Genomic DNA, 12,942 nt, shown 5'->3' on the forward strand with positions numbered 1-12,942 from the left:
ACACTGCAGGCACGCTCCGCAGCATCCCCTGCACCCCCAGCCTGGGGGAGCAGCAGCACGCTCTCCCAGTGAGTTTCCCCATCCCTGGCACTGCAGAAGCACACAAGGCACATCTGTTTACTGAAGCTGCCTCTCCCGTGTGCTCTCTCTCCCCGTCACGCTAAGATCTGCTGGTGCTCAGCGTTGGCTGTCGGGATGAGCAAGGACAGAGCCGCGGCGCTCAGCGATGCGGGGCAGGAGGGATGGATGCAGGGCAGGCGGCTGCAGGAGGGGCGGCACCGCTCTGGCACCATGACAGAGATGAAGTCAGAGCAGCTCCGGAGCTGTGCCGGGAGGCAGGAGGGGATGGCAGGGGAAGAGCAGCGCTTCCTCGCAGGCGCAGAGTTTCTGCTCATCAGCGGTATTGTTCCTCTTGAATTCATCTCTCCAGCTGGCTGCTCTCTGCTCCCCGGAGGGGGGGGATGAGGATGGGGTTCTCAGAGGGATGAAGCCTTCCTGCCACCCTCCGGGCGCAGGCGAGCAGCACCGGCTGCAGGAGCAGCTTCACGGGTCTTCCCCCTGCAGGCACACACAAGCCCTGAGGAGCCCTGATAAAGCAACCACGGGGCTCAGAGAAAGGTCGAAATGGAGGATTTGGCTGGCAAAACCCCACGAAGCCCTCAGCCCAGGCGTGATTGTGCCTCCAAGGGCTTCAGCAGGGCATTTCAGCTGGCTGCGTCCCTTAGCAGGCTGAACATCCACTTTTCCAGCGAGGGATGCTTTCAGCGCCCTGAGCCTCACCGTCAGGAAACTCGCTGGATACACGTTGGGGCTCGATGTGCCGGTCCCGCTTCCTGAGCAGCAGCCATTTGCACACTGCAGGGCTACTCCGAGTGCACGCGCAGCCTTGCCAGCAGACAGAAAATTTCCTGTTCCTGGAAGCATTTGTGCAGACAGGCAATTTGTTTCTTGAGCGTCTTCCCGGCTAAAGCAGGTTATGGTGGCTTTTGCTCTGCCATCACCACCGGGGAGAGCTACGGGCAGGGGAGAGGACAAAGCCAGGACAACAGAAAACTTATTTACACTGATGGATGCGATAAGAGAATTGCACTTACTTCAGGCAGGAAAAGCCAGTTAATCTCTCCGTCTTTTATCAGTGGCAGGGTGCCCGCTACAGCTCTTGTGCCTGGGCTGACAGCACCGGGGTGCAGCTGCTCTGCCCTGCAGCTGGTGCCCACGTGCCCTAGCATCAAATATCACCTATTATAGCTGCTGCCCTGGTTCTTCTGAAAGCCCTTTGCCAACTTAAGCGTTTTCCTGCAACCTGCTTTGGAAATGTCCATGGCAAAATGCTCACACCAAAAGCCGGGCAACAGGAAGACGCTGAGGAGCTGGGCAGGAGTGCGATGCAAGGGGTTAGTCAGCCCCGAAGGCATCCTGCACACTGGGGCTGTTGAGAGCCAAGACCCAAAGCGGTGCTGGGCAGGAGCTGGGACATCCTCAGCACGAAGGCGTCCCCCAGGCACTGCTGCCCTCGCCTCGTGGTCAGGGTCACTCACACGGGGCCTGCTGGTGTCCTGCTCCACCAGGACAGAGCCTGCTTTCAGTGACGAGCTCGTTCCAAAGATGTCATCTGAGGGAACGGGCTCACCTCCATGTCAAATCACCCGCATCCTGGCTCAGCAGTGCTCAAAGAAGAGCAGCTCTCGAGCCCGCAGCTCTCCAGCACAGCTTGGTCCCATTTTCCAGGAAAGCTGCCCCACGCCGCACAGAAAGCTGAGTTTCAGGCAGGGCTACAAGCTGAATAGTGGCCAAGCCCAGCACCGAAGGCCACCATCCCAAAGGTTTATCCCTCCAGGTCCCTGCTCTGCACATGGGAATCCTCTGGGACAGGTGAGAGGCCCTTGGCTGGAGGCAGCAGCACCCAGCACCTGCTCCTGACCCGTACTGATAGAGGGTAGGAAAGGAGGAGGCTGAAAATAACAAAGCTTCAGAAAAGAACGACAGGAATTATTTCAGGGCTGGAACAACCTGCCTCACACTGAGAGAGTGAAGAAGCCAATCTGTTTAGTTTATCTAAGGGAAAGTTAAGAGGGAACTCAGACGCATCTATAAATACCTACATGTTGGGAACATTTCTGGTTGCAGTGGCCCTTTATCCTGGCAAACAAAGGCAGCAAAATCTCCTGGGGCTGGGAGCTAAAGCAAGAGAAATCCAGGCTGGCAGCAAAGTGCAGATTTTTAATGGAAAAGATAAATAACCACCGGGACAACCAGGCTATAGATTCCCCACAGCAGATCCCCCACCGTGTGAAGTCCCAAAACTGAGGCTAGGTGTCGTTTACTGAAGGGAACACTGCAACTCAGGCAGATGTGGGGGGCTGGATGCAAGCGACCCAAAGTACACAGCCTGGGGCACTGAGGAAGAAAATCCCTGAAGTCTGCAGGCTGACTGGTGACTGATCAGGCTCCTGCCCTTGTGGGTTTTTGCCCCGGGCCTGCCCCATGTCCACAGGTGCAGCCCAGGAATTTATTCCAATTGCTTAATTTTAAAAAATATGCTCTTTTCTAAAGCAACCTTTTCCCAAAAACTGTAAAAACGCTCTGAGCCCAGTGCCTCTGCGAGGGAGGCTCCTAGCTTTGTCCCCTGCACCTCTCCTTTGTTCCCTGCTGACCAGCATCCAAGCCGACCCGAACCGCTCCCGTCCTCCTGTCGTCTTCATCCAACCCCAGTCCCACCCTCCCACCATTGGTAAAGACCTGGTGAATGTTTGAAAACGTAGAGAGTAGCAAAGAGGAAAAAGGAGAAATTAAACAGTAAGGAAAAAATGGGGCATTACCCATTTTATTGTGGTCTAGAACAAGAAGGGAAACATTTAAAAAGGTGAGAAAAGAAGCAGAGTAATTTTCATCTTTAAAGTATCTTGGAAGAAGAATCCAACCTAGCAAACAAGCATTGTTTCAAACCATGCCAAGGAAAACAACGTTTTCATATTATTTTAAACCTGTGGTGAACTCCATCCATCACGGCCACTTCATCCCTCCCAAGAGGCTCAGAGCACATTTTGCCCTTCACTCGTCCCTAAAACTAGCATCAGATGCGCAGCCCAGACGATGTACTCGCACCAGGAGGAAGCTGAGATTTACGATGCACATCCAAACAGACGGCGTTTGCAGGTAAATAGACAGCGGAGAAAAGCTCCTGGTATGCTGAGGAATGGACCTGCCATTTAAGATCTTGGAGAGAAATTTGGAAATCTGCGAGGTGGGAGAGTGCCAGAGCTGGGGGGCAAGAGAGACAGGGCTGGGTGGATTTCCATCCCACGCAGCTTCCATCCCCGTGCCACATCCATCTGCCCTCCAAACCCGGAGGGCTGCCACTGGACCACACTAGCACTAGCACAAAGGGGTGTTTTCGGAGCCGTGCGGGTCGCCGCCACATTTCCCAGCCTGAGCACCACTCAGGGAACTGCCCGAGGGAACACCGCCAGCCCCGGCGAGGGGAGCACCTCCCCGGCACCGTCCCGCGGTGCTAGGGGCACGCGGCCCCGGTGCTGTCCCCGCGGTGGCAGCCGCCGGCCGGGCGGGACGCGGTGCGGGGGCTCACCTGGGGCAGGGCGCTGCGGGAGCCCAGCACCAGGCTGCAGACGCTGGTCGGTGCCTCCGTCCTGCGGGCTGTCACCCTCACCAGCCGCGGAGGGGTCCCCGGCGTGCCGCAGGTGGCCACGGGCAGCCTCCGCTCACCGTCCTCGGCTGGATCCTGAAACGAGGTGAGGGACACAGGTGGGTAGGGCGGGCTGGATGCACCTGCATCTCCCCCACTGCTTCTGGACGGGCACTGGGGTCACTGCAGGGGGCAGCAGGGCTGCATCATGCAGCTGGGCACGGGCAGCTCCCTGCTGCTTTTCTTCTGCGCAGATGTTTTGCCAATACGGGATGCACCAATGCATGTTTTTTGGAGAAGGGATTAGGTGGTGTCCATGTGCTTGGGCTGCATTCGGGTAAAGCAAAACCTCTGCAGCTCACTCAGTGCAGGCTTCCCACTTGTTTCCACACGGATTTTTAAATGCCCTTATTGACCATCACATCCCTCAGGGCCTGACGGGCGGGCCTGTCTGCAGAGACTGGGGCCGCAAGAGACCCATGAGAACAAAATGGGATCTCACTGCCTGTTGCTCCAGAAATAAGGTGTAATTCCAGTGAAAACCGATCCCTAACAATAGACTAGATCTGGAGTTTTGCCTTTAAAGAGAAAACCATCAGTATGAAGGGCTCAAGAAAAAACGGGGCTAAAAAGGTTCCTGAGTCAGAGGGACGGATATCTCCTGCACTGATTGCTCGCATTTTTGTCCCCCCTGTTCTTGCTGTTGGCCATCAAATGACTCACAAATGTTCCCATATCTCCAGCACAGAGGCATCCCAGAGCATCCCTCAGCAAGGTGCGAGGCAGCAATCAACAGAGCAGAGCTGCATGGGGAGCAGGGCCTGGAAAGGCCAAATTGCCCCTGCTGGTTTGCCTTCATGCCTTTGAGATAACTCAGACCCTACTGCTCAACTGCTGCCTCCCTGCCTGGTGCCTATCTTTTTAAAGGCTGTTGGAAATTAAAGAGAACGCAAACAAGAGACGTGGAAGTTATCTGAGAGCTAGAAAAAAATCCTGAAAAAAATAAACTTAAAAGGCCCAACCTACTTCAGTCATCAGAAGCAGCCTGCGAGGCGGCTAGATCAGACAGTCCCGACGTGTCCATGGGAGAACGCATCAGAACAGGAAGCAGAGCTGGAGCAGAAGCCCCTTGCATTAGGAATAATTCAATTAACACTTCTGAACCAGAGATGTTGCCTAATTATTGAGGCAAGGCACAACAGAGGAGGTGTGGAAACGCTCTGTGGTGTGAGCTGGCTGGGCTGTGGTGCTCAGCGGGCATCGCCTGCCTGCATGCTGTGGGCATGGGAGCTGGTGCCCAGCCTGTCCCGTGGTGCAGGGGTGCAGAGTCCAGCCCCACAGCATCGTGCTGGAATGGCTCTTACCTCGGGGAGATTTTGGGGCTCTCTGGGAGTGTCTGAGGAGCCGGGCTTGCCGGCCCCATGCTGCTGCCGGGCTGTGCTGCAATGTGTGTCCGGGCCGGGAGGCTGCAGGGGTGCAGAGCGCAGCGTGAAGTCGTAGAATTCGTGGATATCTGCAAAACAGCGTGAGAAATGTTCACAGGACTGGGCAGGAGGCCTGATGCCAGCATCCTGCAAGGGGTGCCGTGTCTGTGCCCACCAGCTCTGCCTCCAGAGTGCGGTCACAGGGCACCAGGTCCAGGACATACAAGCTCTGAAGCTGACAGCTGTCACTGCGTTACCTCCTGCTCCTTCCCTGATAAATTCCCTCTTTCCACCTGGCATGATGCAACCGGAGCGCCACAAGCAGAAACCCTCAGCCTGGCCTGTTGTTATACACAGGGGCTCTGGAGAGAGATGTGAGCATGGGACATCCCAGTCCTGCTGCTCCAGAGACAACTATGGGGTGAGAGTCGGACAGCCACTGCCCCAGAGGTGGCTCCAGAGAGGATGTGGGTGCCTGGACCCCCTCCTACCCCTGCCAGGAGTGCTTTAGTCTCTCAGGGGACTGCAGGAAGCAGCAGGGCTGCAGTGGTCCTTGCTCCTTCCCACTGTAGCCCCCATGGTGCTCAGCAGCCCCAGCTCCTCACACCCAGGCTGCTCCAGAGCCCGGCTGGGCTCTGACCACAAGATTCAGAATCTCTGTAGGAAGAGCAAAAGCTCACATGACTACGGCAGAAGCGTTTGATTTCAGAAGGGGAACTGCATAAAAAGTGAGAAGCTCTTTAAAAAGAAAGCGAAAGGGGTAACAAAGAGGGTGGGAAGCAGCGAGCCTATTTAGAGGCACCACACCGAGACATCAGAGCCAACGCTCAGTGCCGGCCCTGAGGATGTTGTAAAGGCGAAACGGAGGAAAGCACGGCTGGACTGCAGGGGAGGGAGGCTATTAAAACGGAGAAGACATTTTCCTAAATGGCTTAAGCTGTGTCCAAATGAGAAAAGCAGAAAGGATGGTAAATGCTGCCAGGTTAAATGTAAAGCTCCGCGGGGTCAGCCAAGAGAGTTTGGTAAATGCCTAGTACGAGGCATGAAAAAGTAATAAATCCCTTCAGGCACACAGGAGACAGGAAGCCGGTAGGAGGCTGCAGGGCCAAAAAGTGACTGCAGTGTAAACAAGCACTTGGAAGGGGAAAAGCCACAGCAGGAAAACCAAATTCATTTTCTGCTTCCACTGCAGAGGAGCCTGGAGAGCGCCAGGTCTGCAAGCGGCCCGGAGGGCAGCCAAAAGCTCTCGGCTCAAGGGGTACTTACTGAATGCATGTTTAATAAGATTTCCAGAGGAAACCTGGTGCTTGGCAAGGGTCCCCTGCAAGAAACCCCACTGCCGTGGGAAGAGAGGGGAGATGCGGATGGCCAAAAGTCAAAGGGCAGGAAACAGGAGCAGGAAAACAGGGCTGTTTGTCACTGCGGAGAAAATGTGAGCAGAGTTGCACTGGGGGCTGTACAGGGAGCAAGGCTGGGCAGAGCAATAACTTAAATTCACTCCCTTGAGCTTAGGAAGTACCGAGAGTGCCGAGAGCCTCTTGCCTTGCTGTCCCCAGGCTTTGCGCAACAGCGCACGTGCTCGTGTAATGCGGAAATCTGCCTCAGCCAAAGCAAACCCTGCTCTGTGCACGCCTCTCCCGCCGGGAGAGCAAACCCCAGGCAAAGCTCAGCACAGGGCTGGGGAAGTGCTCAGAAGAGCTACCCCAGTGCCCAGAACTGTGCAGGACCCCAGGAAAATAAATAACAATAATAATAAGCAACAAAACAGGTGCCCTAGCCTGTGGGCAGGGCCACGCCGAGCACTGTCCAAGGCCGTTTGCCAAGGAGGGTTTCACAAAGCAGGGTTACACCCCATGCAGAAATCCCCATCCTCTCCCCCGCTTCCCCACGTGCCCGTTCACTGCAGCAGCTGAGAAGAGCAGCATCGATCCTCCATCGCCCTGCTCCTGGGCGCTTCCTGGTTACCTCCCGGCTGCAGGGAAAAAGCTGCTATAAATCCACTCTGCCCGCTGCGCAGCTTTGTGCCTGCTGGGAGCCCTTGTCCGGGCAGCACCGTCTCACTGCCCAGCTTCAGTAATACTTCGGGAGCTTCTGCCTCAGGCTGCGTCATCAGCAGGCTCTGTCCTGTGCCCTGTTAGAAACCGGGCAGCTGGCAACATCAGGAGGGGCTGGAGTCCCCAGGGCCACCCGCCGTGCATCAGGTGCATCTCCACTGGTGCCGAAAACACTGCTGGCAGCCCCCAAAGCCATCATTAACCAGCCATGAGGTCACAGCGAGCACTCATCGCGCAGCCAGACAGTCGGGACTTTGTTTTAGTGCACAAACATCTCTCCCCCTGCTCATAAAAATAGTCATTGCGTAACGGGATACCGCGAGCTCCTCGCTGCGCGGATTACCCTTGGAATGCACACAGCTTCACACAAACGAAAACAGGATTGGAACGGCCCCGTCGCAGGGGTGCACCGCTGCTGGCAGCCTCCTTCATCACCCGCCTGCTGCAGAAACGTGGCCTCGGGCAGCCAGGCTGCTGAGGAGCCCGGGGTGCAGGGAGGTTGTCCTGGGGAGCAGCTGCACCACTTCTGAACCCCCTGCCCTCTGCAGGCACTTGCCAGGGGAGGGAACTGCTGCTGGCACCAGGCATCGGAGGAATCCACTGGGATCAGCGGCTGGGGTTCAGGCAGCAAAGAGCACAGCAGCAACAGGAGGATGTTTTAGGACATCATTAATGCTTATTTAAATATATGCTCATTTCCTTTGTTTCTTCGTGCATCACAAGTTGCACCCAAGTTTGCTTCACCTGCACGCTCTAAGAGTGGTGCTACCCGAAAAGGCTCAGTAAGAAGACGGCGTGCCTGCCCAAGCCATGCTGCACGTTCTGTCTCCCAGGCTGGTTTCTCTTTGATGAAAGTGTAAATCCACTCTAGATCTAATAAGGAAGAGTAACTCAAGACGTACACAGATGAACAGAGATTAGACTTTAACAATTTCCTCCTGGGGTTAATGCGTCAAATAAATGTCATTAAACATTTCCACATCACCTGCATCTGAGGGACAATACAGCTGCTGGCACAGGAGAGGTCAGCTTGTCCCTGAGGAAAAACCCCAGCAGTGGGCTTCTCCTGGATGCAGGGGGAGGGCTGGGGGCCCAAGCAGCAGGGAAACAGCATCCAGCAGCGGCTGTGCCAGCTACTGCTCAGGCATGGACCAGCACCAAGCCCCGGAGGGATTTCGGGAGGAGCTGCCCTTTTCGGCTGCGGGTGCATGGGGTGGCCAAGCACGCACAAGCTGTGCCTGTCCACCCAGCTTGACCAGCAGCACAAGGGGCACAAGGGCCCCTTTCAGCCCAGCTGCGGCTGCTCCTGACCCCAGGCTCAGCACCCTCTTGCCAGGAGGTTTCCCTGCGAGTCACGAGCTTGGCTCTGCGGCATCGAACCGCTCAGAGAGGCCAGGAGGAGGGAACCAGTGAAGCTTGTGCAGCCAAGGAATTTCTTTTGTGCTGTGGTTGGTGCATTCCAGCACAAAGCAGCTCCCGCATTGCTTGCCCTGCACTGTGTTGAGACCCTGCTGGGGCAGGATCCGTCCCGGCAGGGTCACTGTGCGCCCAAGTTCCCTGGCAGCTCTAGGGAGGGTGGTCGGGTCCTGCACGGTGGTCACAGGGATGTAAGGGGCTGTGCTGTGCTCAGAGGAGTCTGGCAGAAAGTGGTGTATGGGCAAAGTGACACTGGCATGTTTGCAGCGAGCGGGACATCCAGCCCTGGCATGATGCATGCTCCACCTGAACATCCCAGCGGATCCGCTCCTGGAGCTGGGCAGTTTGGGGTTTCTGGAGTCCACAAAACAGCTTACTCCTAACAAAGTGCACAAGAAGCCACATCCCTTGCATTATTTATGTGGAACAATGTGTAAAGCTCCATGACGTTTAGCACTTCCAGCAGTTCTACTACTGCTTAATGCGTTTTGGTGCTCAAACTCGGTGTATGTCTGAGGACAAGCAAATACCAGCCTCGTGCATTTGCCTTCTCTAGGGGTCAAAAAAAAGCCAGCATGTGCTGCTGACACCATGGAAGAGGACGGAGCTCTGTAGCTGAGAGCAGTCTGCAGCCAGCAGCACCTGCTGCTGTGTGAAGGGGAGCGAGGGCACAAGCCAGAGCCATGGCACACCCTGCGAGCCTGCCTCAGAAACACCCCGACCCAGCCCTCCAGCTCCGAGCAAACTTCACCCAGAGACACAGCAGCCCACTGGGAAAAGGGTGGGTGAGAAGAAAATCAAATGGAAGCACTCCACCCTCCTGGAGCAAGCCAGCACCACCTGTCACCATGCCCCGGTGGGGACACCGAAGAAGCCTGGCACGTGCCAGCTGTGCGGGCACGGCCACCAGGCAGCCAGACACAGCACTGTGCATGGCCAAGGAATTCACAAACGCACACTCTGAGGAAGGGGACGGAAGTAATTAATGCAAACTCCAGTTTGGTAAACACATCGAGAGAAAACTTGCAGTCGCACAGGAACTAATATCCTGTTAAACCAGTTGAAAAGGTCACCAGCAATCAAGTGACACTCCCTTGTGCCAGTGTTGACAGGGCACTGGGACAGCAGCTTACAGCATTGCTGAGCAGCCCGTGCCACCTCCCTCCCTGCACGCCAGCGTGCAACGTGCAGCTGGCTCCGTGTGCACGGACCTGCTCCTTCCAGGTCTGTTCTTTCCGTGTCCCTTTTGTCCTAATATAAACAGCCCTGTGCTTTGTAAGGGCTGCACTGCTGCCTCCACATCAGCCCGAGCTGGGCTGGGGGAGCACGCGAGGCAGACGCAGGGGTTGGGCTGGTTTGGGGTTTGTCAGAGCGAGCACAGTAGGAAAAGAAATCCTGGCTTTTCTGCAGGAGGCCTGGGATGGAAACCTCCAGGGCTGCACGTGTTTCCCCCGAGCCTGCAGCACGCAGGACTGGGGAGAGGAGCTGAGCAGGAGCTCCTGCACCTCTCGGCTTGTCAGATCCTCTGTAAATGGGTCTCTGGGATGATGTCCAAAATTTGTGTCCACCACACATTTTGTGTTTGATACCACCCAGCTAGAAATTGGTCTGCTCTGGCAGAGAGTGGATTCAAGCACCAAAACACATTGGATCTTCCATTTTAAGAAAAGACCTTCATGGAGAAAGTGGGTTTTCAAACGGCATCATTCAGAAAGCCAGCTGCGTTTTGTACAGAGGAGCTGTGTTCCCTGATGAGAGTCCAGCTGTGTTTGCCTAAATCCACACGGAGAGAGCTACACCATACTCTGAACTGCGTGTTTGGTCCCAGGTAAAGGACAAGCCCCACCATCACGTCCATGTCTTGAATGAAATGAAGGTGCTCACACAGCACAAGCATTTGTGGGCTGCACACGGGCAGACCTTGTGCCGCATGTACGGATTCTCTCCCAGAGGTAGAAAGATCCAGTTTTCCTTCGGGTCAGCAGCAAGAATGGGAAGTGGCAGGTTGAAATCAGGCTGAGGGGTGCAGGAAGGAAAGGGGGCCTGCCGCCAGGGTGTTCTTGGACGGCAGCAGGGCTGCAAACCCAGTAGCAGCTGCAGACACGTTCTGTCTGCACACGCAGGGCACACTTAGGGCATCGCAGCATCCTTTAGCAGGTGCTGGATAGATCAGAGGTGCTAGACAGGATAGAAAAGGCCTTACCCTTTGACAGTCTCCTGCCTGAGGAATCCCGTTCACACTACAAACAGCTGGCAATTGCATCCCTTGTTCCCTCTACCTCCTGCCCAAGCCCCAGAATGGAGATGCAGTCCAGGCCCCTGGCAATACAGGCACCCAGGTGCTTGTGCAGGACGCACCCAGCCCGGTCAGTGCCACGCACCCACGCAGGATCAGGCCACCAGCAGCACCCACTGACCACAAAGCCCCAGAGAACAAAACAAAGGGGCTCACCCAGCAGAGCCTGGAATAGTTCACTTTGGAAGATGTGTGAGATCTTTCCGATGGAGGCTTTTAACTCCTGTTCCTCTGGGGACAGCAGGGTGCTTTGGTATCTTGTAAGGATTTCCACTGCCTTTTCGGTGTCTGTAGAGGCAACACAGGAGTAACAAGGCATTAATACTGAAAGATGGACAGACATCCTCAAGGAAGGCTTGAGAGCACCCTCAGAGTGGTGCAATGAGCTCATCTAGGTAATACCTCAATTGTTTTTTAGCTCTGGATTTTAAAGAGTACCACTGCTACCTCCCAGACAGGCAGAGAGCTGTTCAGGAGCCAGACACATCCCTGTTGCACAGGGCTGCTGGCATTGCCACGAGGCACTGCACAGTCCCCATGAGGGGCTAGATGGCCACAGCAAAGATGAGTGCAGCTGCAGCTGCCCCATTCACAAGATATTGCAAACAGCTCGGCTCCACCAGCAGAAAAACTTTACAGGGTGAAGTGTGAGAATTGCTGAGAGGGATGCTGGCCAGGAGGGGAGCAGGAGGCTGCTGTGAAGACTGGCTCACTATAGCTGTGGGACAATTTTGGGCCTGAAGTAGTGGAGCTGCAATCTCCCTGTGCCAGGGTGGCCCCATGCTTCTTTGGGCAGACTTGCAGAGCTGCCAAGCTCAGTTCCATAGCTGGGCAAAATCCAACGCCAGCCCCAGATGTGACCCATATCGGATGGGTGGGGAGCTCCCACGGACCTTGAGCCCGTCCCGGCCCTGCCACTGAATATTTCCCTTTGTCACCCAGGCAGCCCGCAGACAAAGGGCGTCTGTGTGCGGAGGCGGGGGAGGCATCCCGCCACTGTCAGGGGCTCATCTCTTGACCCAGGAACTCATGCAGAAAGGATGGCCTGCTTGTCCCAGGGCTCTGGGCAGGGAATTCAGGTCACCAGACAAGGGGGCCTGTGTCTGGCAGGGCGCGTGCCACCTGCTGCCCCAGCTCGCCCCGACGGGCTCTCCTCCCCACTCCTGAAAGAGAAAGGGGGCTCGCCTGTGCCACCAGCCCACGGTGACTCAGTGCGGGAGGAGAAGAGAAAGGAGCCTGGGGAAGTGTGAGTCGCCCCTGCTCAGAGCCGGGCTCCACTCCGGCTTCGGGAAAAGCAGGGACTTCCCTCTTCCCAACCCTCCAGCCTCATCGGGCTTTACGGGCGTCCCAGCCCCGTGCTCGCACCGAGCACCTCCTTCTCCGCAGGATCAGCGGCTCCACAAAGTGCCCGGCATCCTGCGAGCGGGGTTGAGTCATCTTCGCCTGGTCATCCCTCACCTTATCGGCAGAGGCTAAAGAGGCAGGAGGAGCACTGGGGGGGCCACCCCGCCAGCAGGACACAGACCGGGCACCCTCTGCGAGCATCCCGCCCCAGCCCGTGCCGTGCAGGGACAGCAGGAGAAAGGGGCACGGGAGCAGGGTGACCCCGCACCCCAAACCGGGGGGACACCCTCAGCCCCTCCTGCACCCCCAGGAAGGAGCAGCCGGTGCCGGGGTGCCCCCTCGCCTTGCCCCGGGGCGCCCCCCGCGCCGACCGGCGGCGTGCCCCCCACACCCCTCCCGCAGCACCCCGGGGTGCCGCGCTCCGCACCCCGCATCCCGAGCGCCAGGACGCAGCCCGGGGAGGGGGGGGCGCAGCTCTCCGGTACCGGCGACGGGGCGGCCACTTGTTGAGCCGCGGTGCCCGGTGCAGCAGGCAGGGCACTGCAGGGCACGGCGGGGCAGGGCTCTCCTTACCTTCCCTGCGGATCATCGCTCCGCCGCGACCGGCGGCCGCTCCGCTCGGTGCCAGCCCCGGGAGCGGCCCCGCCGCCTGCCCCGCCCAGCGGGAACCGGAGCCGCCCCCGCCACCCCCCTCCCGCCCCCGCTGCCGGCACCGCCTCCGGGAGCGCCCCTCCAGCCCCCGGCACCGGGTTGGGGCTCCGCCGG

The 12,942-nt window shown here is 57.3% G+C and overlaps 1 protein-coding gene across 2 annotated transcripts in view; it reads right to left on the reverse strand.

Annotated features, from left to right (window-relative positions):
- DLG3 (discs large MAGUK scaffold protein 3) overlaps window positions 1-12,875 on the reverse strand; it is a 71,566-nt gene extending 58,691 nt beyond the window's left edge. For both annotated transcript variants that reach the window (XM_068696766.1, XM_068696765.1), the window contains exons 1-4: window positions 12,751-12,875; window positions 10,990-11,121; window positions 5,008-5,156; window positions 3,587-3,739 (exon numbers count right to left, since the gene is read on the reverse strand). In XM_068696766.1, coding sequence (XP_068552867.1) covers window positions 3,587-3,739; window positions 5,008-5,156; window positions 10,990-11,121; window positions 12,751-12,766 — 450 coding nt within the window. In that variant the 5' untranslated portion in view covers window positions 12,767-12,875. The remainder of the gene's footprint in view (window positions 1-3,586; window positions 3,740-5,007; window positions 5,157-10,989; window positions 11,122-12,750) is intronic.
- Between the last annotated feature and the right edge of the window lie 67 nt (window positions 12,876-12,942).

Source organism: Anas acuta, chromosome 13 (assembly GCF_963932015.1).
Source record: "Anas acuta chromosome 13, bAnaAcu1.1, whole genome shotgun sequence".
Classification (NCBI taxonomy): domain Eukaryota; kingdom Metazoa; phylum Chordata; class Aves; order Anseriformes; family Anatidae; genus Anas; species Anas acuta.